This window comes from Mus musculus, chromosome 18, assembly GCF_000001635.26.
Source record: "Mus musculus strain C57BL/6J chromosome 18, GRCm38.p6 C57BL/6J".
NCBI classification, from domain to species: domain Eukaryota; kingdom Metazoa; phylum Chordata; class Mammalia; order Rodentia; family Muridae; genus Mus; species Mus musculus.
The window spans coordinates 6,041,351-6,067,477 of record NC_000084.6 but is presented as its reverse complement, the minus strand read 5'-3'; the positions used below and the strand labels follow the sequence as shown (position 1 = coordinate 6,067,477).

Below are 26,127 nucleotides of genomic sequence, written 5' to 3'. Positions count from 1 at the left end.
CTAACCTTAGAGCAGTGGTTCTCAACCAGCCTGATGCTGCAACTCTTTAATGAAGTTCTTCATGTTGTGGTGACCTGCAGCCATCAAATTATTATTGTTGCTGCTTTATAACTGTAATTTTGCTATGTTGTGAATCATAATGTACATATCTGATATGTGACCCCTGTGAAAGGGTTGTTTGACCCTCAAAGGGTTTGGGACCCGCAGGTTGAGAGGCTGTTTCAGAAGCTTTCCTGATTATTTCCTTAGTACAATGGTTCTTATCTGGTGACAGTGCTTTCCAGAATCTTGGCAGTGTTTGTAGTAGACTAAGTGTCACAGTGAGGGAGTACTGCTGTGTTAGAGGCCAGAGGTGCTGCTACTGTTTGACACAGCATATGACTACTGTTCACAGCAAAGGGTTATCTGGTCTGAGTGTAGCAGACCTGCTACTCACTGCTAGACTTCCACCATGTCTGCTTTATCACAGTTTAACCTTTACCAGTCTCCTCTGGCCCTTAAAGTCAGTGGTTACATGCTTTTATTATTGTATATTTTGTTTCTGTTTTTAACTTCTCTATTGTGTATTACAACTCAACATTGATCCTTAATTTTACTTTTTCTCCTTCAAATTTTTTCTGTTTTTAGTACATGCTTTTAAATTTCCTTGTGAGCTTTTCTTAGTGATAGAATTTTATTTTTTGGTCTGGAAATGTGGTGTATATGTGTATGCAAACACACATGCGCCTACACATGCTCAGCACACACATTGTTGAGTTACTTAAGGATTTAATGTAGTTCCAAGTTGGCTTTTGAGTTGGTTCTTTTTGTTAGTTTGGTTTGCTAACTTATTCTTGTGATTTTTGGCTTCCATTGTTGATGCTGAAAGCTCAGCTGTCATTTTCTCCTATAGAGTACACTGTCTTTTCTGGCTAGTTGCTCAGATGATTTATATATGTAATCTTACTAGGATGTGAATGGTAAAGATGCCTTTGTTAGTTTCCTTTCTATTGTGACATCCACTGTAGAAAACCAAGTTAAAGGAGTTCATTTTTGCTCATATTTTTAGTCTTTGGACAGTTGGGTCTGTGTCTCTGGCTGTTTGTAGGGAGAACATCATAGTAGGAGAACGTAGTGCAAGAAAGCTGCTCACCGTCACACAGCTGCTAGGAAAGAGAGTGAGGGATCAGAGACAGCGAGGAGCCAGGGACAGGTTACACCCTAAAATACATGCTGCCTGTTACCCATTGGCTCAAGCCAGTCCTTGCTTACTCATCCTTACCTCAGGTATGGATTGACCTCATTCTCAGGGTTAGCGCCCTCTCAGTAGCGCCAAGAGCTGAGAACCAAGCCTTTCACACATATGTCTTTGAGGCTGTTCTGTATCTAAACTGTAATTATTTTTATTTCCTGTCAGGAAATAAATATTTCTTTGTCTAGGATTGTATTAATATGATAAAATAACCATTGTTAGTTGTACCTCACAACTTATAATATACTGAAGACAATATATTTTGAAAAGTAAATATTATATTATTAATATATTCAAATTTTCCTAGTATGTATAGCCAAAAAAATTCAGTCTTTTTAGATTCTCACTCACTGCATATTTATATTCAAAGAAGAAAATTCTGTGTTTCTGACTATTTATAGCCTCTTTCATCAGAAGAAAACTACCACAGCAGTTGTTTCAGCCAGTCAGATAGTCAGTGTGGCTCTCCTCCCAGGGGTTGGTCAGAAGAGCTGGATGAACGTGGGCATACCTTGTATACCAGTGACTATACTAAGGAAAAGGTACTTCTCTTTTTCTTCTTTTTCTCATCTAGTATACCTTGACAGAATCCTCCTGAGATAATTGTGTACTGAGATGTTACAGTAGTAAGATCAGCTCATAAGCTGCCATGGAGGTATATATATGTAACCCAGCAGTTGGGAGGCAGAGGTGGGATGTTGAGTTTGAGGTTAGTCTTGACTGATCAGCAAAGCTCTTTTTCTAAAAAATCTCATGAGAAGTATTCCTCATAGCAATTTTACAATGGAGTACATAGGAGTACTACTGATTCATGGTTTTGTTGGTGTGTTGTGGCTGGGGATAGAACATGGCATTCATATATGATAGGTAAGCACTCTATTACTAAGCTACATTCTGATTCTTGCTTCACAGTTTAAATGGGCTACAGCAATGGTGGTTTTCTGGTACTGATAATCCATTCAGATGAACCTTTGAGGGCAGGCCTGTTGTCATTTGCTTAAGGTTCTTCAATAAAAATATTTGTTGTTATTTCTCTTGGAGAAATTTGGTTTTTTTTTCCAATGGATTTTCCAACCTGCTATTATCACAGACTTTCACACCACTTACTTTTTTTTTCTGTTACGACCGAGTTTGTGTAAAACAAAGACCATGAATCTAATATTTTGTGATTAATAAATATATAAATTTTAAGTACTACCTGAAAAGTAATTTTAAATGGTGGCTGACTGGTGTGCTAGTTACAGATGGGGGTAAGCAAATAGCCCCTTTTCCTGCTTCAGTTAGTTAGTCCCAACATGTATAAAATTAGTGGTTTTACTTCTATAAATATAAATATTAGTATTTATTTATTCTCTGTTCTATATTATGTGTAGTTCTCTTGTTACTTAAAATGCATTGGCTGAGGGAAATAATGAGGATTTGTGTAAAATTAGGCTTAAATTATGAGATTTTTATACCTAAAACTTGAAAAAAAATGTTTTTAATGTTTTAAACCTGTTCTCAGGATGTTTTAGACACTCTGCTATACCAGCAGATATGTGTCTCCATGTATGTTTTATGTCATAGGTTTCTTACTATGTTGTCAAATACTATTTGAATTATTATCTGACATTTGAGGAAAGAGAGACGTGCATACTAATATCGAGTATTATATTTACTAACCATAAGTGCACTTTCCTATCATGCTAAGCTTCTGGAGTTCATTTGTTTTATTTCTCTGTTGCTAGTAGGATGAAATTTCTAAGAACAGTATCTAATAATCTTACAATAGCCATTTAAGCAAGCCTTTATTTAAATTGAATACGAACCTGTTGTGTTTTTGTAGTGGCTCAAGCATGTTGATGATCAAGGTAGACAGTATTACTACAGCGCAGATGGATCTCGGTCAGAGTGGGAATTGCCAAAGGTAAGGAGCTTAATGCTGGCCTTATGTGCATAATGTCTGAAGACAGCTGCATGAGACTCATTGTTTTTTATTTTTTGGATTTTTTAAAAAATGTTGTCTTTGTTTGTTGTTTTAGAGACAAAGTCTCATTTTGTAGCTCAGACTGGTCTGAAGTTCCCCATGTAGACCAGGGTAGCTTTAAACTTACTTTACAGATTTATTCTTAGCTTTGTTTTATTCTTTAAAAAGCAGAAGGCTATTTTTTTTTTTTTCTAAGTTTATTTGCAACCCCGTGGTTCCCTAACATTGTCAGAGATGTATATTTACCACTTTCTCATCCAGGTTATTCTCAATCAGGAAATTTTTTGATAGCTTGAAACTAGTTTCTTATTATCCCCAAAAATAAGAGTGCTACTTAATGCCAGTAGTATCAGCCTGTCTAGTTATCTGAGGATCTCACCTGGAATGGGCCTTATGTGTTTTTAGGAGAAAGGATAGTGATCTTATTCAAGATCATCTTCAGTGAAGGTGTATTTAAGTGAATCATATGTGTGTGAGCACACACACACACACACACATTTGATACTACCAGGTATGGATAAACATAGGGCACAGTACAATTAGTTAAACAATATATCGATACTAAGATTTTATCAAAATATGAGATGCATGTGAGTGATGAACATATTGTTCAGCATATAATATAGCATGAAAGGGAACGAGAGATGGATCTGGAAGTTGTATTCGGAAGGCATCAGTGTGTACCTAATACTATGTTACTTTTTAGAAAAAATGCCTGAAGCAAATATCTTACATTAAAACAGTAAAACTTAGTGCTAGGTTCTTACTATAGCTTATTTTTATGTATGTGCTTAAAATAATACACACTGGTTTGGCGTGATGGCTCAGTGGGTAAGAGCACTGACTGCTCTTCCGAAGGTCCTGAGTTCAAATCCCAGCACCCCCATGGTAGCTTACAACCACCCTTATTGAGATTTGGCGCCGTCTTCTGGTGTGTCTGAAGACAGGTACAGTATACTTATATACATAAAATAAATAAATAGATTTAAAAAAAATAATACACACTAAGATTTTAGTTCAGATTTTTAAAAAGTTTTTTTTTATAGGGATTAGAAACATGTTAAAATTTGGTCATCATTTTAAACTAAGGGTGTTTAAGTTGTGGTCTTTCTTTGGTCGTTTTCTCTATTATGTGTACTTTGTTATTGGTGTCTCACATTCTGTTGTGCTTGATTTGCCCCTATGAATATTCTCTGCCTAGTAAACTATGAGTACATTTAAAATTATGATTATTACCTGAATTAATTTTACATTATTTTTCTTACCACCTAGAAAGGCTTTCTAAATCATAGTAATTACAAGCTCAAAAGCTAGGCAAGGTTCCATGAAAATTTCATATACAAACTTACACAGTCACATGCTTGCTAGAGATGATTGTATTTCAGAGAAGCCCTGTGTAACAGGTCTCTTTACAATTAAATGTCTGGCACAGGATATTGGTGGTCTTTAAGCATTATCATTGTTTAGTTTAGAAGTAATAATTTGAAGATAGTTGTTAGAAAACACTGAATTGGTTTGTATGCATTCACTTTGGAGAGTCAAAAAATAACATACTGTGCACGTATACTCTAATATATAATTAGAGTAATTGTAATCACAGTAATTGAAAGCTAAGGTTTGCTGGACTGACTTTAGAGCTGAGGGGCATTGGTACAAGGACTCCTTCCCTTTCAGGGGGAGGAAAGGTATCTGCATAAAAGTTTATCTTCACAACTTACATAAGGCGATATAACTCTCAGAGCTTCATAGTTCTCTATCTTTTTATGATCTACATGACAGACTGATTTCACATGCAGTTTTCTTTTGACGGTGATTGTTCTGTTTTCTACACAGTTGGTATATTCAGAAGTGGTGTTCAGAACTTACATACTTTAGAAAAATAGCAGTATGACTAGCCTTATGTGAAACACAAACAAACCTTTAAACTATTAACTGTAAAAACTGTATGTGTAAACCTTACTTAAGCCTTATGATAATTGTGGTAGTATTTTTATGAAGAACTGGGATGTCTCTACTTCATTTACTCTTAGGACATCTCTGAGTGAGGTGACAGCTCTGCTCTGTCTATTTTGCAACTGAAGAACATTTCGGAGGAGTAAATATTTTACAAAAGACAGCACTGACCGGGTGTATGGACTCTAAAATCAAGGTCGCAGTCACGCTACAAGGCTGCTCAGGAAGAAGGCTGACATGAGACAGCTCTTGGTGTGGCATCACTTGAACATTGCCCAGTGTCAGCTGTCATTACGAGCTACTGTAGATTCATATTTGTAGCTTTTCCTTATGGACTGTATTTTGTTTTGTTTAGTATAATGCTTCATCTCAGCAGCAAAGAGAAATAATTAAAAGTAGGAGCTTGGACAGGCGGCTGCAAGAACCAATAGTGTTAACTAAATGGAGACATAGCACCATTGTGTTGGACTCCAACGACAAGGTAAGAGCTTGGAAAAAAATGTGTTAAGAGTTTTGGCAAGTGCTTGGGAATTATATTGTTCACAGTGAGTTATAGATATTTTTACTAATGTTTATGTAAAGTTTTGCTGTTAAACATAATTCTTACCAAAATATTAACTTATTTTGAGCAAGTACAAAATAATGTTGGCTTGTTTTAATTTTTTCATTATTATGTACATATAATGTATATTGCCCCCTCATTAGCCTATCTTATGCTCTTCCCACCTTCTCAACAAAATCTCCCTCCTTTCATCTGTTTGCTTTTATAGCCCACTACATTTAACTAAGGGTTGCTGAGTGAGCCTGGGTGGAAGGACAGGGCAGCTTACCAGTGGCTGTGCCACTGAGAAGCATGATGCCTCCCCAGCCCCAGCCATTAGCTGCCTATAACCCCTCAGGGCAGACCGAGACCTAAGCTCCTTCCCATGTGTGCTGGAATGCTGAGACACTTAGTCTTGGCAAGGTATGCAGGCAGTCTCTGCTGCTCTGAGCCACATCATATCCAGAAGAGTTTTATAGCACTCCTTCCTGTATTAGTTCTTTCTTCACTCTTTCTTGATGGCCCCTGAACCTGGGAAGGTGATACAGATATCCTGTTTAGGGCAGAACACACATAGTTACTTAATTCTTGCATGTAAGTTAATGGTTTTGTCTACATGCTGTGGGAAAATACTTCTTAACTAAATGGCATGAGTTTGTATTTAGTATCAGATACTATGTGTTAGTTTTTGGCTCTGAGTTTTCTCAAATTCTGTACAATAGATCAACTTTTTGTGACTTCCTGATATCTGATATCATATCAGATATCACTTGACATATTTGAGCTAGCATGTGCATGTATGTATATGAGTGTATAGTATATAATGTTTACACACACACTATTTTAAGCCACTTTTGCTGTCTTTGGTCTTCAGGAAGTTTTATATAGTAAAGGTTTCATTTTCTTTGTCCCGGGAAAGCCTGTGATCCTACTTGCTCTATTCTCTCCCACAATATTGCTTTTATCAGTCTGAGAAGTAACGTTCTATGTTTCTAATAGGATATGGATTTTGATTCAGGTTTCAGAAAGGATCTTCTTAAACTTCTTCATCTATACTGTTAGGATATGATTTTCTTTTAGGGCATGGTGGGCATTTACAGTACATCAGTCATATCCATTAGAAGGAGAAGGGAAAGGGGTTGATAATATTCTATAATTAAACACATTACCTTTAGAAAGGTCTTTGATCACTTTTGTAACATAATTAACAGGTCTTCCATCTCTCTCTCTCTCTCTCTCTCTCTCTCTCTCTCTCTCTCTGGGAAAAAAAAAACAACAACAAAACCATGATCTTTCTCTGTAGCCTAGGCTGGCTTGGGAAAGGTGAGGAGGTGTGGCCTCACTTGAGGAGGTGTGTTACTACAGGTAGGTTTCCCCACTACATGCATCTTGTGCTTGTGGATCAGTTGTAAGCTCTTAGCTACTGCTCTAGCACTGCTCTTGAAGAGACACCATGATAAAGCCAACCTTATAAAAGAAAACATTTAATTTGGAGGGTTCAGGATTAAGAGAGCTACACTTCATGACCATCACAGTGGAAACATAAACATAGCAGGTAGCAGTAACTGAGAGCTTACATGCACAAGGTGTGTGCAGGTAGGTTCCTGTGATAACACACCTCCTTCAGTGAGGCTATATCTCTTAATCTTTCCCAAACACTTTTCACCAACTAGGGACCAAGTATTCAAATGCATGAGTTCATAAGGGCAGTTCTCATTCAGACTACCATAGTGACCCTCCTGTCTTAGCCTCAAGAGTGCTGGGATTATAGATATACACCACTATGCCTGGTTAAAATGAACTCTGTTAGTTTCCCCCCAGTGTTTGGCTACTTTCAGTCTTAAATCTTTTTGTAAACAATTGATTTCATTCAGCTCAAAATAAGATGTTTTGTTAGTGCAATTGAGTGTAAATTTGTCTTTGTCTTTCTATATAAAACAAGGTAGACTTTTAAAAGAGTGTACTGTGCACACTTTCTATATTTGTAATAACTTACAGAACAATAAAGAAAGTAGACCAGTTTCCAGTTTTTATTTTCAAGAATAATTTACAACTAAATGTAGACATCTAAAAGACAAATGAATGGCATTTTGGAATCAGTATTTTTGAAGATGTGTTTGAAAATCTATTAGTATTGAGATTAGGCTAGGCAAGTGAAATTCATAGAAGTATTAATGGAAAATGCAATCAATTCCAGGAGTTAATTACATTTCTTACCTATAGAAAACTGTTAACTGCCATATGTAATATGGCAAGGCAAAACCTATTGTTGAGCTACCTCTGCTTCCTCTTCCAATGATAGTAAAGGTGAGTGTTTTGGTGAGATAGACTTAGACTTCCTATTTTCAAGTTTTCCGTCATCTTCAAGGGTGCACGTGCATGTATGAACACCTGCACATGTATTCCTGTGAGATTTCAGCTTTAAACTTATCCTTGACGGTACCTTTACTGAGAATTTACTTCATGTCCTTTTTCATCTAAGCCCTTAGGCAGCAGCAATGTGATTGTCCCGAGAACAGACATTTACTTATTTTTAGTAGAAATCTGTCTCTTCAAGTTGGCCTTTGAAATAGATTCACAGCTAATTGCTTCATCAAGTAAATATTTCCATTTCATTTTATCACCTAAATATGCTGTCTTCAAATAGGGCAGTCTTTGAGGCTATGGAAAAGAGACTATACTAGGACAAGCTTATACATAATGGCACCTATAACTTTAATGGAATAAAATCCAGTGTTATGCAGCAAGTCTTGTTAAAATGACATGAGTTCACAGGTAAGATTACCTTGAAGGAGGTAGTTGTAGGTGTGTCTTTATTATGTCTGAGTGGGTTTCCTTGTTTCTGCTTATATATGGCTTTTACTAAAACTATTCATGGATGTGAAAGATGTATATGCACATATTCTTACAGAGGTATATAAATGTACAGTTGTTTGTTTACTGTAACTATAATTGTGTATTCGTTATCACTCGTACTTGTGGGTTGTAGGACTGTAGGCTGTATGTCACTTTTACTCCCTTACTGTGCCGTTATGGATTTTTCAGGCTTTATTTTTTCAGGCTGTTTTAATACACATAGAAGTCATATGACTGAGCTCAGAAAAAAACTCTGAAAGAAGGTGAAAGGCAAGTCTGGATAGCTGAGTTTGCTTTTCTCGGATTTGTAGATAGGATTCTAATACTTTGTCCATTAGTGGTGTTAGCTTTGGTTGTTTTGTTGTAAGATTGTTATTCCAAAGGTTTCCCTGTAAATCTTGATTGCTGTAGAGTTTCTGTGGGTATAAATGTATAGAGTGCAAATTGAAGATTTTTTTTTTGCAAGTGAATGAGTGTTGAAATCGGGGTTTTTACACTGTTCTTAAAATGTTCCTAGGTTTGTTGTCAGAATCTTGTAATTTTATAAGCATAGATGTTGGGATGAGCAGATGTGGAGATGAGTATTCAAAGCACTGTCTGCTTGGACTGGGAATTAGTAAGGGGGCTGGGATGATTTCTCATTCTCTTTTCCTCAAACATCTAGGAGAATGGAAACTTTAAAGTAGGTATTAGTACCAAAAAAATTACTTTTCAGTCTTACCTTTCATAAGAAGTAATATCTCTCAGATTCGACCAAACTGGCTGTTTATAGAACCCCTTGCTTGTTGTTATATTGTTGTAAACTTAAACATGTATATCCCTCCACCTCCCAGTGCATCATTAATCTTTAAATTCTAGATTTCTGTGGCATATATTTATATCTTTATATCTAATTATTGGACAGTAACTATAAATTCCTTTAATGCTGATAAATGACTAAATTTATTTTCCCAGTTTGCTTTAGGCTAAAAATTTCATTTGTCAATTATCACTTAATTCTTGTGACTGTACTTTATAGCACTTTATAATCATGTCTATCATACTAATAGTACATTATATGGTGACTGGTGTACACGTAATTTTAAATAGGGTTAATTAAAAGTGATAAAATGCTTTTTTAGTCAACATAGTTGCTATATGAACATGCCATAGGTTATAAACTTTTAGTAACATCTGTAGTTTTCAGATCAGTGTCACCCGCCGACTTCTAGAGCATCTGAGATAGAAAATAGCAAGGAAACAGATTGCTTTGTTTGCCTTGTTACATTGTCCACTGTGATCCGGAAGAAACAGACATGGTTAAAATAGAGTAACGCTTTTCATTACTTATTTCTTGTAGGATTCTCCAACTACCACAAAACTCTGCTTACCTGAAAATGAATCTCCTCCTACTTCATCAAAGCATCAAGATCCAGTTAGTATGTTAGAAACATACAGAATAAATAGCCTAGCCTTTTCAATCACTTTCAGGAAATTAATTTTCTTTAAATATAATGTTGAAGTATTTCTTGTGCCTCTATTAAATTTTATTGGCCTTTTAGAAAAATTATAACTAAAACAGTTTTAAGAATCAAATTTTATTCATTTTAAAGCCCCTTTTGTATAAAATATGCTATTAGTTTATATTTACATATATGCTATATTTAAATATATGCCATATTTCAAAGTGACAAATTTATACTTAGTTTTTAAAAGTAAAAAATTCTAAGCCAGGTCTGGTGGCACATGCCTTTAGTTCTGGCACTCAGGAGGCAGAGGCAGAGGCAGAGGCAGAGGCAGAGGCAGATGGATCTCTGTGAGTTCCAAGGCCAGCATGGTCTACATAGTGAGTTCCAGGACAGCCAGGACTTCACAGAGAAACACTGTCTCAAAAAACAAGCCACAGAACTTCCCCAGAGAATATTACAAATTAAATTATACTTCCCTTTCTTTCCCAGGCCGGCAGTCTGAAGGTAAGATGTATGCCCTTCCTTTTTAGTTGTGATTTGGAAGAGCTTGTCAGTCTGGGCCAGGGAGGACTAGAGATGATAAGTCTGACTGAAACCTCCCAGCAGCTTTTCTCCTCACAGTGAAGCCCGTGTTTGGACCCTTTGACCTCATCCTCATATTCACACACTCCTGCTTTTCCTGTCAACACTGCTCTGCTCTTGCCTTGTACTGCTGTCCTTATTGGGTAACATTTAACATTTTTTTAAGGAGAACATTTTTAAGCAAGACATATATGCTTTGGCTCTTGTCTGTGTCCCTAGCTCATACTTCATGTGTCCTCTTCTCCCATACTGCACAACACTTTGGTTGGTCTCTCACCCTTTCCTCTGCCACCGAGGCTCTGCCACACCTTTGCCTGGAAGCCTGTGCATACCCACCAGGATTAAGTTCAGAGTGTGCTTCCTCAGAGAATGTAGGCCAGTCCTCTAGGTGAGATGAGGTTCCTTGTGATACTCCTTGTAGCCTGACTTCTGTTTATTTCATAAAAGCAAGAACACCCTCTGTGGTCCAGCTTGTCACTGTCTTCTCAGCAAGGAGACACTGTTAGCAGAGGCGGGAAGATTCATTCCTACCGCACAGCCACACAGTAGTTGCTGAGCAAATACTCGTTGAGTTAATGAATTTAACACTTTAAAAAGACAAACTTTGATCGTTACTATTTGATGAAGTTAGGTTAAACTTCTGTTTACTTGTCAGACTTTAGATTCTTTGCAAGCACTGGCTTCACTTCCTTCTGATCATTCTGACTTTTGTTTTCCTTTTCCCATATATATATGTGGCAAGACATGTATATTTCTTTTTAATTGTTCTTTTTGTTTCTTTTATTTTATGATTCCCATCACATTGTATATACTTTTTATTTTTAATTAGCACTAAGTAAGCTAAGAGGTAATGATGGGATGTATTTTTAAATATAGGCAGTACACATTTTACAGAAATATCTCCATAGACTATGTTTTAATAAAAAGGAATTTCTAAGTAATTGTAGAAACAAGAATTTGTAAATCCTTCATACAGTTTAAAAACACTGTTGGTCAATGATCTTCCTGTCCATTTGCCATCCATTAAACTGTCCTGGATGCAGAGTGCCCTCTGATGGCCACCCCGGGAACTGCCTCCCCAGTGTGCCTTGTTTCAATGCTCTGTACACACAGAACAGCTGTGTTGATGTTGCCAGGACTACTGTTTCCACATAAACAGGGTGTTCTTTCCTCCTCACACTGAGACTGTTATCCCTTTGACCTCTCTTCCTGACGTCTATTTTGCAGGCCCCTTCTCTGTGTGCCTTGCTTCTAAGAGTCCTATTTGTCTCTTCCATTCTGTCTAATTACTACAGAGCTATTTCCCCTTCTCTCTGTATGTGAATTAAAATCTTGGCATAAATGTTTAGTGGCAACGAAGGTACAGATTTAGAAGGCTTTATAAAAATATAACATTGAAACAGATTCTGCTGTCTATGTAGTTGCTTAAACTTCGCTCTTTGCTCAGTATCCTCCCTTTCCTCTGTATGCATGGCATCTCTGTCCCCTCATGACCTGTTTCTCTCTGGAATTTAGCCCCTTTCTCACTTTCCTTGGTCAAGTTCAGACCTTTGGCATTCTTCAGCATATCAGTTAGAGGTGCAGCTGGTTGCCAGCCACGCTGTTGTCTCTTAGTGCTTCTCTTCTTGCCACTTGTTTACCTTGCCTCATAATTGGTAGGCCCTGTGATGTTCTTTCTGCCTTTCTCCTTCTGTCTCCATCTGGCTACTCTGAGGTTAGAGGTCAGCTCCTCTAGGAAACTGCTCTGATTCTGTTCTCTGTCTTTCAGGTTGAATTCAGTTCTCCTGTCCAGGTTGAGATAGGAGTCCATTTCTCAGAGCACTTAACATATTGTGTAATGATTGTTTAGGGTACTTTCTGTACATTTGGGTATAGCAAGTTTTGTTCTTTTATATTCAGATGAGAGTGCTCAGTACTTAGAGGGCCAGTGCTTCCATCTTACTCCCTGTGGGAATTTGGGGAAAGTACTGACTCCTTTTGAACAGTGCCTGAATAAATGCAGCCTCTTGCATGTTTCTCGTTTCTGGTTTTAAATCAGTTTTATCTGTTGACTCTGGTAAAAAAAAAAATCTCTGACTTAAGTTCTTTCTCATTCCTGTACTCACACTGTCTGTCACTACTGCTGTCCCATTCGTTTTCACTCTTTATTTTGATACCTGAATCTCCTTCCTGCTGCTGCTGCTTTTATGCTATTCCAGCTGTAGCTTTAAAAACGTCCCAGAGTCTCACTTCTGACAGTTCACATTAAGTCACCCATGCAGAGAAGTTAATGTTGTTATTCTCATTCTTGGGAAAACTTTTATCTGTATCTGATGAAAGGACAGTAAATTCAGAAGGCTCTCAGGTAGTAACTTATACATACTTAAAATTGTGTCATTGGCACTTTTGTTGAAAGGCAATAGGGTTCTTATGAAAAGTATCAAATGTGTATCTGAGAGATCAAACACCTATGCTTTATAAAATGATTGTATTAAAATTGTAACTAAGTTATATCCAAGTTTTCAGTCTGCCAACAATAAATAAGAGTTAACAAATTTTCAGTTAGAGATGCAAGCAAAGTTTCAAACATTATCTTCTAAATATTATTGAGAAGGTAGTCAATATTATATTTATATGCTATATAAAAAGATTTATATTTTCTTGTTGAAGTACTTAGAGAGAATTTGCTGAGGAACCAATCAAACAAATTTTGGGGCTGGAGAGATTGCTCAGTGGTTAGGAATGTTTGCTGCTCTTGCAGAGGACCTTGCAGTTTGGTTCCCAGCACTCATTATCAGGCAGCTGACACTGCCTGTGATTCCAGTACCAAGGGATCTGATCTGACCTGCTGACCTCTGCAGGTACCCACACTTGTGTGCACATACCTACAAATAGATAAACATGAGTAAAAATAAAGCAAATAGCTTTTTAAAAGAAACAAATTTTGAATTTTTTTTTGTGTTTATATATGTGTTTCAGTTGAGTTATATTGACTGCTGTCTCATGTACATATTGTTTCTAGTATTGATTTTAATATCTACTAACTCATTATGATGAATCTTATTTGTATAGGAAGCTAATGTGAGAAAGTATTTCATGTTCATTTGCAGGTCTTTTGAGAAGACATCAGCTAGCTTTTGCTTGCATGATGGTTAATGATAAAGTTTTGTCACTTTTACATTTGTAATGTCATGGCTAATAAGTCTAGTGTTTTCAGGACCCAGGTCCATGGTGATCTGTTTAATGAAGCACATACTGACATTTCTTTATATCACATTAATTCTTTGTAGTATACCGGGCACTTTTGAATAATTTATCAGTAATTTAATTTGTCTGACTAGTCATTATTATGTTCTGACAAGATCAGTATTTTTTTAAATCTACTATTTATCATCATCACATCACATCACATCACATCACATCACATCACATCACATCACATTCTTTGAACAGGCTGACCAGTGAGCCCTTGGCATCTGTCTGTTTCCTTCCCCAATACTGGGGATCCAGGCATGAGTAGCCCCACTTTTTTTTGGTGGGGATTTGAACTCAGGCCTCCATATTTACAAAGCAGATATAAACCATTTTTCTGTTGGTTACTGGTAAAACTCTTAATTGCTGACACAGTATCTAAATGGCTGCTGTGATTTAAGGAGAAAAAGATATTTTGCCAGGTGTTGTTGGGCATGTCTATGATCCCCCACTACCTGTGAGTGATGGGGGGGGGGGGAGAGGGGTAGTTCAAGTATGTTTATAGCAAATTCCAGGTCAGCTTGGGCTGCAGGAACCCTTTCAAAAAAAAGAAAAAAGATAAGTCCTTAATTATAAATTACTGACAATGTCAAGATAAGTATAGTGCTGTGATAAAAGGTGTGCTATTTACTAACTAATCTCTTAAGTTTTTGTACTGCAAGGTCATTTGGATTCCAGTGATTATTATGGTTTGGATATTAGTATTTGTATGAATTTTACATTAAAAGTATTACTTTGTTCCATAGGGTCAGGAGAAATATGGACTGTTAAATGTAACAAAAATTACTGAAAATGGGAAAAAAGTTCGGTAAGTATAAAATCTTTAATATTCTTATGTTTTTATCTGATTGAAGCAAATGAAAACTTATATTCCAGTAGAACTAATAAAATGGTTTAGGATAATGTTCAATCACAAATTTTCTAGTAAGTTTGCCGTGAAATATTTCCTTTGTTAACATATTTAAAAATAATATTCATAGAAAAAACCTTCACCGGCTGTGTGTTCTCATGTCAGGTCCTATGTGCTTTCCTCTACAGAGGATTTACATGTAGATGTTTGTATGTAGATGACTCCCCCACCCCCGACAGACCCACTAGGTGTCTTGGACTCAAATTCACAGAGATCTGCCTGCTTCTCAAGTGCTGGGATTAAAGGCATGTGTCATCATGCCCAGCCATAGAATATACCTTTAGACATGGTCTACTTTGTATTAATCTTGAAGATGGTTCTAGGTTATTACATCACAGCTAGCACAGCGTGTGCTGCTACAAATAGTTAATCACTATTTATCTGCAAGGATGTAACTAGACTTGCTGTTAGTATGCATTTAGGGTGCTTACAGTTTTTGCTGTTACATGCAGTATTATACTGAGTGTTTTGCTTAGTTAATTTTGCAAATGTAAAATTGATACAGTGGTTAGAAGTGCTTGCTTTGCAAATGTGGAGGCCCGAGTTCAAATCCCCACCACCCATGTAAAAAAGCTCGGTGGGACTGTACATGGCAGGATCCCCCAGCATTGGGGGGAAAGAAATAGTCAAATACCAAGGGCTCACTGGTCACCTAGCCAGTCTGTTCAGTTCCTATTCAGTAAGACACCCTGTCTCAAGGCAGTAAGACAGGGAGTGGTGGAAGAAGTCACTCAGTGTCTGCTGTGGCTTCTGCCTGTGTGTATGTGGTCATGGGCACCTGCACACTTGCATGCAAGTACCATACAAACATATACACACAACATCCTTTTTTAAAGGAAGGAAAATAATTTTTCCTTTCACATCTAAATTTGGAAAGGGAGAAAAGCATCTTTCATAGTAGAGAATGGAATAGGTTCACAAACAAACAAAAGTCATCTCAAAACAGCATAAAAGAGGTCCACACAAAATGAAACAGAAATCATATTTTAATAAACAGTGTTAGAATCTTCACTACTTCTAACAGGCAGATAGACGATTTAGATGGACTAAAACAATGGGTGCTCAGATTGAAACAGAGCACTGTGTTTAAAAACAACCTAAAGTGATTTAGAGCTATGAGCAGGGATGTTAAAGTTTAAAAAATAAAGCAGGAATTGGAACCTAGCAGAGAAGAAATGCATTTGAAGTATTACAAACATGGATACTCTAAAATGGCAAAGCAGGGAGCCAGAGAAATGGCTCAGTGGATCTGAGTGCCTCTTGTACAGTCATCAGGACCTGAGTTTTGATCCCAACACTCCTGTAACAAGCTATGCACGGTCTCCCCACCTGCTTAGAACTACAGTGCAGTAGGGGCAGAGACAAGAGAAACACTAGGATTTGCTGGCTGCCAGCCTAGCCCCAAGCAAGAATTTTAGATTTAGGCAAAGACCTTGCCCTAAAGGAAAATGTGGAGAGTGATAGGGAAGAACACTTCATGTCCTCTTCTATCCCATGCATGTGTTTGCATAGACTCACATGCAAACACATGCTATACTCTAACATATACACATCTGTATATAGATGCATAAAATAATAGTATTGTGAATCTGTCATGGGGAAGCACTAATGATTCATAATAATCATTGATGGGCTAAAGCAGTAGCTCATTTGCTACAGTGCTTATTTACATACACAAAGCTCTGGGTGTAATCCCCAGCACTGCAGGTAGGCATAGGATCAGAAAGAAGTTCAAGGTCATTTTTGACTACACATTGAAGCTCAGCCCTAGAACACGTAAGACCTAGACTAAATTATACCTCATTGGGCACAATAAACAAACAGGCAAAACAGTTGTGCATAAACTACAGGAAATAAATGGAAGAGTAGATCTCATTGACAGGTATTGAATTCTACATCCTGACAAAGTAATCAAAGCTAGGTGATTACAGTCCTTGCAGAGTTCCCACAAACTGGCAGTGTGGGACTGGATGGAAAGCAGTACTAAATCTCTATAGCACTGTAGCACGTGGAGTTACAGCAACTGAATTCCCTTATAATATAATTTTATTATTTATAAATACTAATGTGTTTGCTACTTAAAAAGAAATTTTCTAGGCTTGAAATAGATACAAAAATAGATTATCAAATAATGTAAGGTTCACTCCAATGGGGGAAACATTTAAGCAAAAAATCTTTAATAAATAATTTAAGGTAATGAAGAAGGGAAGATTCTGGCTAGACTAAACCATCAGTCACCTTTAAAGTTATTAGTAGAAACATCAGTAGTAGTACACATGTTTTTTGTGAACTTTACCTGTGTATCTGGAGACAGGACAGTAAATCAGTAGACAGTTTCTTTTAATATTTTTAATTTTATGTGTATGAGTGTTTTGTCTGTGTGTATATATGTGCACTGTGTGCATGCTGGGTCCAAGGATGTCAAAAGAGGACTCTGAGTCCTCTGGACCTCGGGTTATAGATGGTTGTGAAATACTATGTGGTTGCTGGAGATTGAACCTAGGTCCTCTGCAAGAACAAAAGTTGCTTTTAACCACTGAGCCACCACTAGTGGTCACGCAACTTCTAGTGGTCAGTGTGTGATGGCTCAGCAGGTGAAAATGCTTGCTGTGCAAGCCTGACAGCTTCAGTTGGATCATAGGACCTGCATAAAGATAGAAGCAGAGAACAGACTCCAGAGGTATCCTCTGACCTCATATGCACAAGCACACACAATAGTAACACATAACACTTTTAAAAGACCTATACACACCAGATACTTAATACTTGTCTCTAGAATGTGGATTGGGGGAGGGGCTTTACAGATTTTGACAATGTGAATGTTGATGTTAGAGAATTGTGTGAGTTTCTCTTTATGTTATGTGGGTCCAGGGGATTGGACTCAGATTATTGAGCTTAGCGGCCTTTACTTGATGAGCCACCTCAGCACCTATCACTTACAAAAGTTTATATTCAGAGTTTTTTGCATATATGTGTTGCCTTTATAATTCAGGAATTTTTTAGAATCTTAGCAATCAGTCTGTCATTTAGTATATACTTTTAACATATCTAGTATTTAGCATATCTAATATCTATGGAACATACACGTGTGTTCTATTTGTATGACTGAAATAAATTAATGTTCTTAATCACAGTGTGCTTGATTAGTTCTATGTAAAAACACCTGGGTATTTTGGTTACAGTTATTTTGATTATTTACATTTCTTACTATCCTCAATTGTTTTGTGTGTGGGTTATGTGTCAGATTGAGGCACTAAAATGACTATGGATGCCATTAGAATCATATATCTAGTGCAAATAGTTCAAGTACTAACCATTACATTGTGTTTAACAGTGATAGTGCTAAGTAGGTCTTGGTTTCTTTTGATTGATAGTGTTGCATTTCATCTGTATATTTGCAGAAAGAACTGGTTGTCTTCTTGGGCAGTGCTGCAGGGTTCGTCTTTACTTTTTACGAAAACTCAAGGAAGTAGTACAAGCTGGGTAAGTGTTTCTCTGTGGAAATGTACTTAAGTTATGAGAGTGCTGTACCATCTGCATGTCCAAAGTACTTGAAGTAAAGATACATTTTGACTTGCACAGACCGTTAGAAAAGTCTGGCTGTGTTAAAAATCAGCAGTTGACTTTATCCTTTGAACTGACAGCTCACAACTTGAGCATTGCAGAATATAGGCTTTGAAAGCTTTCTGTGTTTTTAATTATTATTTCAGATATGTACTTAGAAAATAGGTAGTCATTGTAGCTGGGCCTACCTGTTTGATCCTTTGTAACTAGGGGGTGACTCAGTTGTCCATGTCTTACTGTCAGGCAGCCTCTAGGCAAATATGAAATGGGGCTTTATTTTGTGAACTGCTGACACTGTTTATTTTTGGTGTTTACTGCTGTTACTTGACTGTTATAGTTGCAGTTGTTACAGTGCTGCCGGGTTGTCACTTACAGTTGCTTACGTTTTGAATGCTGGCATGTTCTAAATATACAGGATTACACATATCTTTCCTTCAACTCCAAGACAGCCATTTCTCCTGCTCTTCTTTCTCATCATAGGTGAGACATTGAGGCATCAAACATTCAGACTTAAGGCTTGACAAATACTAAGTGACAGATCTGGGTTTAGAATGTTGAGAGTGGCTCCTGAATTCATAATTTAGGTGTTTCTAGAACTTTCAATAATTTTAATTGAAGAGTTAGTATTCAAATGAAATTATTTTAAATGTATCTGGTCTGTTTTATATCCTATCTAACCAGCATTTTCTTACAAATACTGATTTTTTAAAAAAAAAAAAATTAGCCTAGGACCAGTGGTTTGAGGAAAGAGAGAACAATTATCAAACTCCAAACAGCTTTTTGTTTTCTACATTTGTGATGCAGTTGTGCAGAGCGGTGCTGATGCTGCTAAGCTACACATACCTGAGCTGCTATTTCTCAGTCCATGTAACGGCACTCTAAAAACCCATATCAGCTGTTCATGAGTATGGACATTCTAGAATATTTCTTCTTTTTGTGTCTCACTAACCCTTGAGTTAGTTCTCTGTTCAGCCAGTATGGCGAAAATAACTTAGAATATACATTGATATCACAAGACGGAAATGTTGGTTTGGTCTGTCTTTCTTAAATCCTCCTTTTCCCTGAAGTAAAGTATATGTTGCTATTGTGTTATGTATTTCTGAAGAATTGTGTAATTATTTCTTTTTGTACCTGTGGCTCAACTTTTATTACAAACTGACTGAAGAAAATGGATGCATGAAAGAAAAGAAATGGAGAAGCAGTTAAGATTAATAAATAGTAACTCAATACCTGCAACACTTACTTGATATCTAATGAGCATTAACTATTGTATTGAAGGCTGTGGTAGATAGAGAGTAGACAGTGTGCTGAAGGAGGTCAGTGACATAGCTATGTTTGTGATGTAGTTTTCCATTTCTTAACCTTTGAGAGAGAGAGAGAGAGAGAGAGTGAGAGTGTGAGAGTGTGAGAGTGTGAGAGTGTGAGAGAGAGCATGTGGGTGCCATGCTTTGCATGTAGCAACAGAGGAGTGCTTTGTGGAATTGAACTTAGTTTACCAGCTCATGCTGCACTCCTACTTAGCCATCTCTTCAGCCCTGTATGTAACTTTTTTTAAAAAATGCAGGCATGTGGGAGGGAGGCCTTAGTGAGATACAGATTCAAAATTCACTGGGTTAGCCAATTTTGAATTTGAAGGATTATTAATGACATTTTCATTTGGGAGATTTATTGTTTGAATTTTTATTTTAAGTGAAGTTTTTTAATGTAAATACTAATAGTTGTATTTAAATAGGAAGTATATGAGTCTATATAATATATTTTGCAAATACTTAATAGGTTAGATGAATGATTTATAAGACTTATTATAAATAAGCATATCTTAGCCTACATTAACAACAAAACAACTAAAGGCTAATAGAAAGGACTCACATCTGGCTCTCAGCTACCTTGTCCAGCCTCTTGGCTCAGAAACCCTAGCCCTCCTCCTGAGGAGCACTGGGCAGGTCTAATGACCTCTTCAGGTCACTTCCTGCATGTGGTCTTATGTAGCTTACCTTCCACTTTGTCTAGAATACCAGGAATACCAAAGTTTTGGCAGGATATATAAGACATCTCGTAGGATTACTAGACATGATTTAAAAGAATCTAGTTTTGTTTCTCCTCTCAGTCAGCAACTAGAGCAAACATGGGTAAAGTGTGTCTTTCTGCAGTGGAGTTGCTCCTACCTGAGATGAGAGAGCAGAGCCTGAGTAACTCAGAAGGCGCAGGCTGATGACATCGGGCTTGTCAGTGTCTGTATTTCCTACCTGAGATGAGAGCAGAGCCTGAGTAACTCCGAAGGCGCAGGCTGATGACATTGGGGCTTGTCAGTGTCTGTATTTCGCGATTGCTGTTGGTAGTTTAGTTTGATTGGCATTGAGTTACAGTGGTGACATGGTAAGAGAAGTATAGTTCTTTAGAAGTTATATCCACACTAAAATCCTAAGAGATCACTGGCAAAAATACCAGACTCTCAGACCTTACACTCATCCAGGCTCATGCTCATCTACTCTCTTTATGTTTCTTCTTCTTTTTTAATCATCATGTTCTTTACTTTTTTCAAAGAATAGTTACAGTTGAATAAATGGAACACACACTGTCTTAGTTAGGGTTTTATTGCTGTGAACAGACACCATGACCAAGGCAAGTCTTATAAAAAACAACATTTAATTGAGGCTGGCTTACAGGTTCAGTGGTTCAGTCCATTATCATCAAAGAGGGAGCACAGCAGAATCCAGGCAGGCATGGCACAGGCAGAGCTGAGAGTTCTACATCTTCATCCAAAGGCTGCTAGTGGAAGACTGACTTCCAGGCAACTAGGGTGAGGATCTTAAGCCCACACCCACAGTGACACACCTACTCCAACCAGGTCACATCTATTCCAACCAGGCCACACCTCCAAATGATGCCACTCCCTGGTTCAAGAATATACAAACCATCACACACACATTCCACCTGCAATTGAGAAAGCTACACACAAATAATATACAATCATTAGTAGTTATTGAAGCAGTCTCTTGCGCGCGCTCAACTGGCCAGGAAGAACGACGCTGCTACAGGATCCTTCTGCACACGTTTATTCAGTCCTGTTTCTTCTTTCTCCATATATCTCCCTTGTTTATATCTTCCCCGAACCCTGGGCCTCTCACTCTTTTATACTCTCAGTTCCCATCCACGCACAGCAGGCCACGCCACCTCACCAGGCACGCAGCCTCAGCTAATCAGGGCAGCAGGGGCAAATCTCCACCAAATTGGATTCACCTGTATCCTGGTACACCTGCGCAGCACTCAAGATGTTTGTGTCTTATATGAGGAAGTCAGGTGCAAGTCATATGACTTAGCTGCAGTCTCTGGCGCCTTTGGGACTGCCGCCACACCCGCTCCTAACATCTCCCCCTTTTTTCTTTTCTGGCAGAGAGAATGTCTATAGATAGCCCCTCGCAACCATGCCCCTTACCCGTCCTTGGGTGACAAACAGCATTGGTTTGATCCCTGTCTTAGGTTGGTGACATGCCCAGGGAGTCTTATCACTGACTACCTCTCTATCATGCCAAGCCACTCCTGGGGAGATTGTGTTTTGCTTGCGGCAGGTGCATCAAAAGGCCAGGATGTTAATTAACCTATGGCCAGATCTTAATTGCTGCAAGCAAGCCTCATGGGTGAAGGTAGAGGTCTGATCCCCAGTGTGCAAGCATAGGGGCCCTACACAAAACCATCCCTTAGGCTCATCACCCAGAGAGGTCTTGGCCAGCTCCCGTGTCGTTTTTCCTGGGGGAAGGGAACTAGGACACTGAACCTTCATGCAATCAGACATGCCTTCCACAGGATGCCAACAGCAAGCTATCCTCTGTGCAGTGCTTAGCCTCGCACCTCACGGCATAACGCAGCATAATTTCTTTTAGAGCGGCAAACCGAATCTGAGGAGATTGTCCCGCCTCCACTGCAGCAAAAGCCTACGCTACCATGGCGAAAGTGCGGACCGCACACTCTGCACCTAACACATGTGCCAAACACAAAAAACACACACACTATAACAAGCATACATCCCAGGGCTCTCACCCCCGCTCATCTTCCCTAAAGCAAGGGATAGATGGCCAGCGGGGCTATCTCTTTAAGGGGAATTCAGGGATCAAAAAGCGTGGAAAAATTTGAATGTCATGTCGAGCTGGTATCGGCTTCTGGAATACCGAAAGGATCTCTCATCTCGGCTCCATCCTTTGTGCTTGTGGGATCATCCACCACATCCACAGGGGCAACTGGATCAGGAGCCTCATTCTTGTAGCGTCTCACCAATCTCTCCAGCACCCAAAGAGGTTCCATCTGGTCCTGTGGAAACACACAAACAGACCCTCTCGCCCACGTCAACACCTGATCTACTCGATCCCCAGGGGGGATGGACACAATACCTCGTGGTAATGAGACCATAACCTCAATCACCTGTGTGTCCATCTGGGAAGTCAATATGAGAGTCAAGTTTTCACTAGCTTCCCCTCTGTTGGGCAATAATTTCCGTGCCCTTATGGCAATCTGATTCACCTGCTTAAACACCTGCACTGGATATCCTGTCTGTTGTTGTGCAAATCGACCTTGATCAAGCAGCATATCTCTATCCCATGCAAATTCAGCTTGATCAGTGAAAATAGGACATCCCAGCAAGGAGAATCTATCCTCTTTCCAGACCTCCGGACAGAAGGTCTGCCCATAGATGGCTGCCGAGGAGGCATAGGGAGGGGGAGCAGAAGCTAATTCACCTCCTCCTCCGCCTCGACTCTGTTGTCCTGTCCTTTCTGTCCACCTGATAACACTGTGTCTCCTTTCTTTTTCCTTTTTCTTTTTAAGCCCTTTTCCTCTTCTGACATACTTTCTTGTTGCTCTGTAAGGATTTTCTGACCTGTCTTGACTGCCTCTACACACAGTTTCAAACAGTAACAGAGTCCATATATCAGAACAAACAAGACCAAAACTATCAGACCTACCCACAAAGGGTCAATGGGAGAAAAAAGCATAACTACACAGCGAGGATCTATTGATCACTACACTGAGGTTATCATAGTTCCTTAACTTGTCCCCAAACCGGGAACCTTAACTTGTCCCAAAGCCGGGAACCTTTCGTTACCTTGTGCCTGCTTCCTGGCAACTTTATGCTCGCCTCTATTTTATCCGAGGTCCTTCCCAAACTCCTGGGTTACTTTGTGCCTACTTCCTGGCAACTTTATGCTCACCTCTATTTTATCCGAGGTCCTTCCTAAACTCCTGGGGTCGCAAGTTTCACTCACCGTGAACTTACCCTGCCGGCAACCACTGACTGCTGAAAGTTCTGAACTCGGTGGGGGAGTCGGTTCCCCGTACGGGCCACCAATTGTCGCGCCCGCTCTCGACCAGCAAGAACGACGTGACCACCAGTCCTTCTAACAGCAGTTTATTCCGTCCTGATTCTTCTTGTTTCTATCTCCCCCTCATGCCTGAAGATGTTTCTTTTCCCAGGATTTCTCGTCCCAGGTCTTCTCGTCCCGGGTTTTCTCGTCCCGGGTCTTTTCTTCCCGGGTTTCGGCACCAATTCTTGCGCGCGCTCAACTGGCCAGGAAGAACGACGCTGCTACAGGATCCTTCTGCACACGTTTATTCAGTCCTGTTTCTTCTTTCTCCATATATCTCCCTTGTTTATATCTTCCCCGAACCCTGGGCCTCTCACTCTTTTATACTCTCAGTTCCCATCCACGCACAGCAGGCCACGCCACCTCACCAGGCACGCAGCCTCAGCTAATCAGGGCAGCAGGGGCAAATCTCCACCAAATTGGATTCACCTGTATCCTGGTACACCTGCGCAGCACTCAAGATGTTTGTGTCTTATATGAGGAAGTCAGGTGCAAGTCATATGACTTAGCTGCAGTCTCTGGCGCCTTTGGGACTGCCGCCACACCCGCTCCTAACAGCAGTCTTTTAAAAATTATTTTTCATCTCTGTGGTGAGGAAGAGAGCAAGGTGGGGGAGGGACACTGAATGCAGGTGCACATGGAGGGCAGAAGACAGCTTTCAGAAGGTGTCCTTCTACCATGTCAGTTCTGGGTGTGAACTCTGGACGTCAGGCCTGCTCAACAGGCCCTTCATTCACTGAGCCATCCTGCTAGCCCTTGAAGCATTTATTCTCTTATACTTTTAAAATTCTCCAAAACAATCCAAGAACACTGCCTCCTGCCTGTTCTGTGGACAGAGCTGCCATGTCTGTCGCAGCTAGAAATGAGGCTTGGATTGTTTTCTTCAAGGTCATGTTTATATCTAGGGGAGAGACCCTGATGCAGTCAACGGGTTCTAGTCATGAATTTATTTCGCGCCAGATTGTGTGGTTTACTAACAAGGCCTAAGTCTTCCTTCCTCGTGATTAAGTGAAGCAGAAAAGGAAGCGGTATACATCTGAATTACACTGTAGTCTCACAAGCAGAAATGTGGTCCTAGGGTGAACAGATGACATCTCAGAGTTCTAAATCTCCACTTTATTTTTAAGATTAGAAGTTCTCTATCTCAAAGCTGAGGCTGTAGCTTGCTGGATAGAGAGAGCACTTGCCTAGCATTGACAAGACCTCAAGTTCCATCCTCAGAACGTGGGGTGGGGTTATTATTTATATCACTACCATGAAATTATATTGTTTTCATAAAGAAAAACACTCTAAAATAGACTGGGTAAGGCATTGTGGCACACTGTGTTCTAAGCACCCAGGAGTCTGAGGCAGGAGGCTCAAGTTGAAGGCCAGCCTGAGCTGTGTGGAGAGAGCACGTCTCAGAAAACCAGTGCTCAGGTTGGGCAGCATCAGAGGTAGTGATGGCGTAGTGACATTTTCAGGCCAGGTGTACATTTGGCTGACGCGCTAGGGTGAGTGCTGGTGTTCTCGCTGTCTCTGTAAGGTACAATATAAAGTCCCACACCAGTGTCCCATGAACTGCCTTTTCCAAGGCTTCGTTTCACAGTTGTATTTTGATACAACATGGATGTGAGCATCACACTTGTTTAAACAGATGTCTGCTGTGCTTAGTGGTTTTACCTCTGTTTACCTGATGCCTGTGTAAAGTCTGTGCTTGGCTTTGAATTGTGTGTTTACACCTTACTGTCTCTAAATAAAGAGAAAATTTTATGGTTTAAAAAAAAATTCTCCAAAACAGAACTGTTTTTAGGACAGGCTTTTCTGTTGTGAGTGGTGTCTATGAACAAAGGTGTTGTGCAGATGACTGGTGCCCCATCTCTCACTTAACTGGAACTAGACACTGTCAGATGTCCCCCAGAGGATAAGGATCACTTCTGTCCTGGTATTCCAGAGAAAGTGGAAGGTAAGCTACATAAGACCACATGCAGGAAGTGACCTGAAGAGGTCATTAGACCTGCCCAGTGCTCCTCAGGAGGAGGGCTAGGGTTTCTGAGCCAAGAGGCTGGACAAGGTAGCTAGCTGAAAGCCAGATGTGAGTTCTTTCTGTTAGCCTTCAGTTGTTTTGTTGTGAATGTGGGCCAAGATACACTTATTTATAATAAGTCTTGTAAGCCATTCATGTAAAAAATAAACAAGAATTTTTGTAATTACAAAATACTGTAGGAATTCTATGTCTTTGGCAAACATGTTTTGACTATGCTAGTATGGTGTCTGCTTATAGAGGTGTGTTCTTATGGTACCTGGTTTCCCCATTCTCTTATATGTGCCATTCTACTGTTACGTGTTGTTATGAAATCATTTTCTCTCCTTGCCTCCTCATGTCCTTTTGCCAACAGGGCTCAGTCAATGAGTTCTTCCTTTCTCTGCTTTCTTCATAGGGGGAAAAAATATCTGTCCATCACCAGATGTAAAGTCTGTCCCTGTTTCATCTGTCACTGTTTGTGTCTAG

The 26,127-nt window shown here is 39.1% G+C and overlaps 1 protein-coding gene across 9 annotated transcripts in view; it reads left to right on the top strand.

Moving 5' to 3' along the window:
• Positions 1 to 26,127, top strand: part of Arhgap12 (Rho GTPase activating protein 12) — a 111,651-nt gene that overhangs the window by 68,621 nt on the left and 16,903 nt on the right. For 2 of the 9 annotated variants that reach the window (XM_017318001.1, XM_006526315.1), the window contains 6 exons: positions 3,057 to 3,137; positions 5,506 to 5,631; positions 9,887 to 9,961; positions 10,485 to 10,499; positions 14,555 to 14,616; positions 18,120 to 18,201. In XM_017318001.1, coding sequence (XP_017173490.1) covers positions 3,057 to 3,137; positions 5,506 to 5,631; positions 9,887 to 9,961; positions 10,485 to 10,499; positions 14,555 to 14,616; positions 18,120 to 18,201 — 441 coding nt within the window. Of the gene's footprint in view, positions 1 to 1,632; positions 1,774 to 3,056; positions 3,138 to 5,505; positions 5,632 to 9,886; positions 9,962 to 10,484; positions 10,500 to 14,554; positions 14,617 to 18,119; positions 18,202 to 26,127 lie in introns of all 9 variants that reach the window. The other 7 variants (XM_030250623.1, XM_006526316.1, XM_006526314.1 and 4 more) reach the window with 6 other exon arrangements.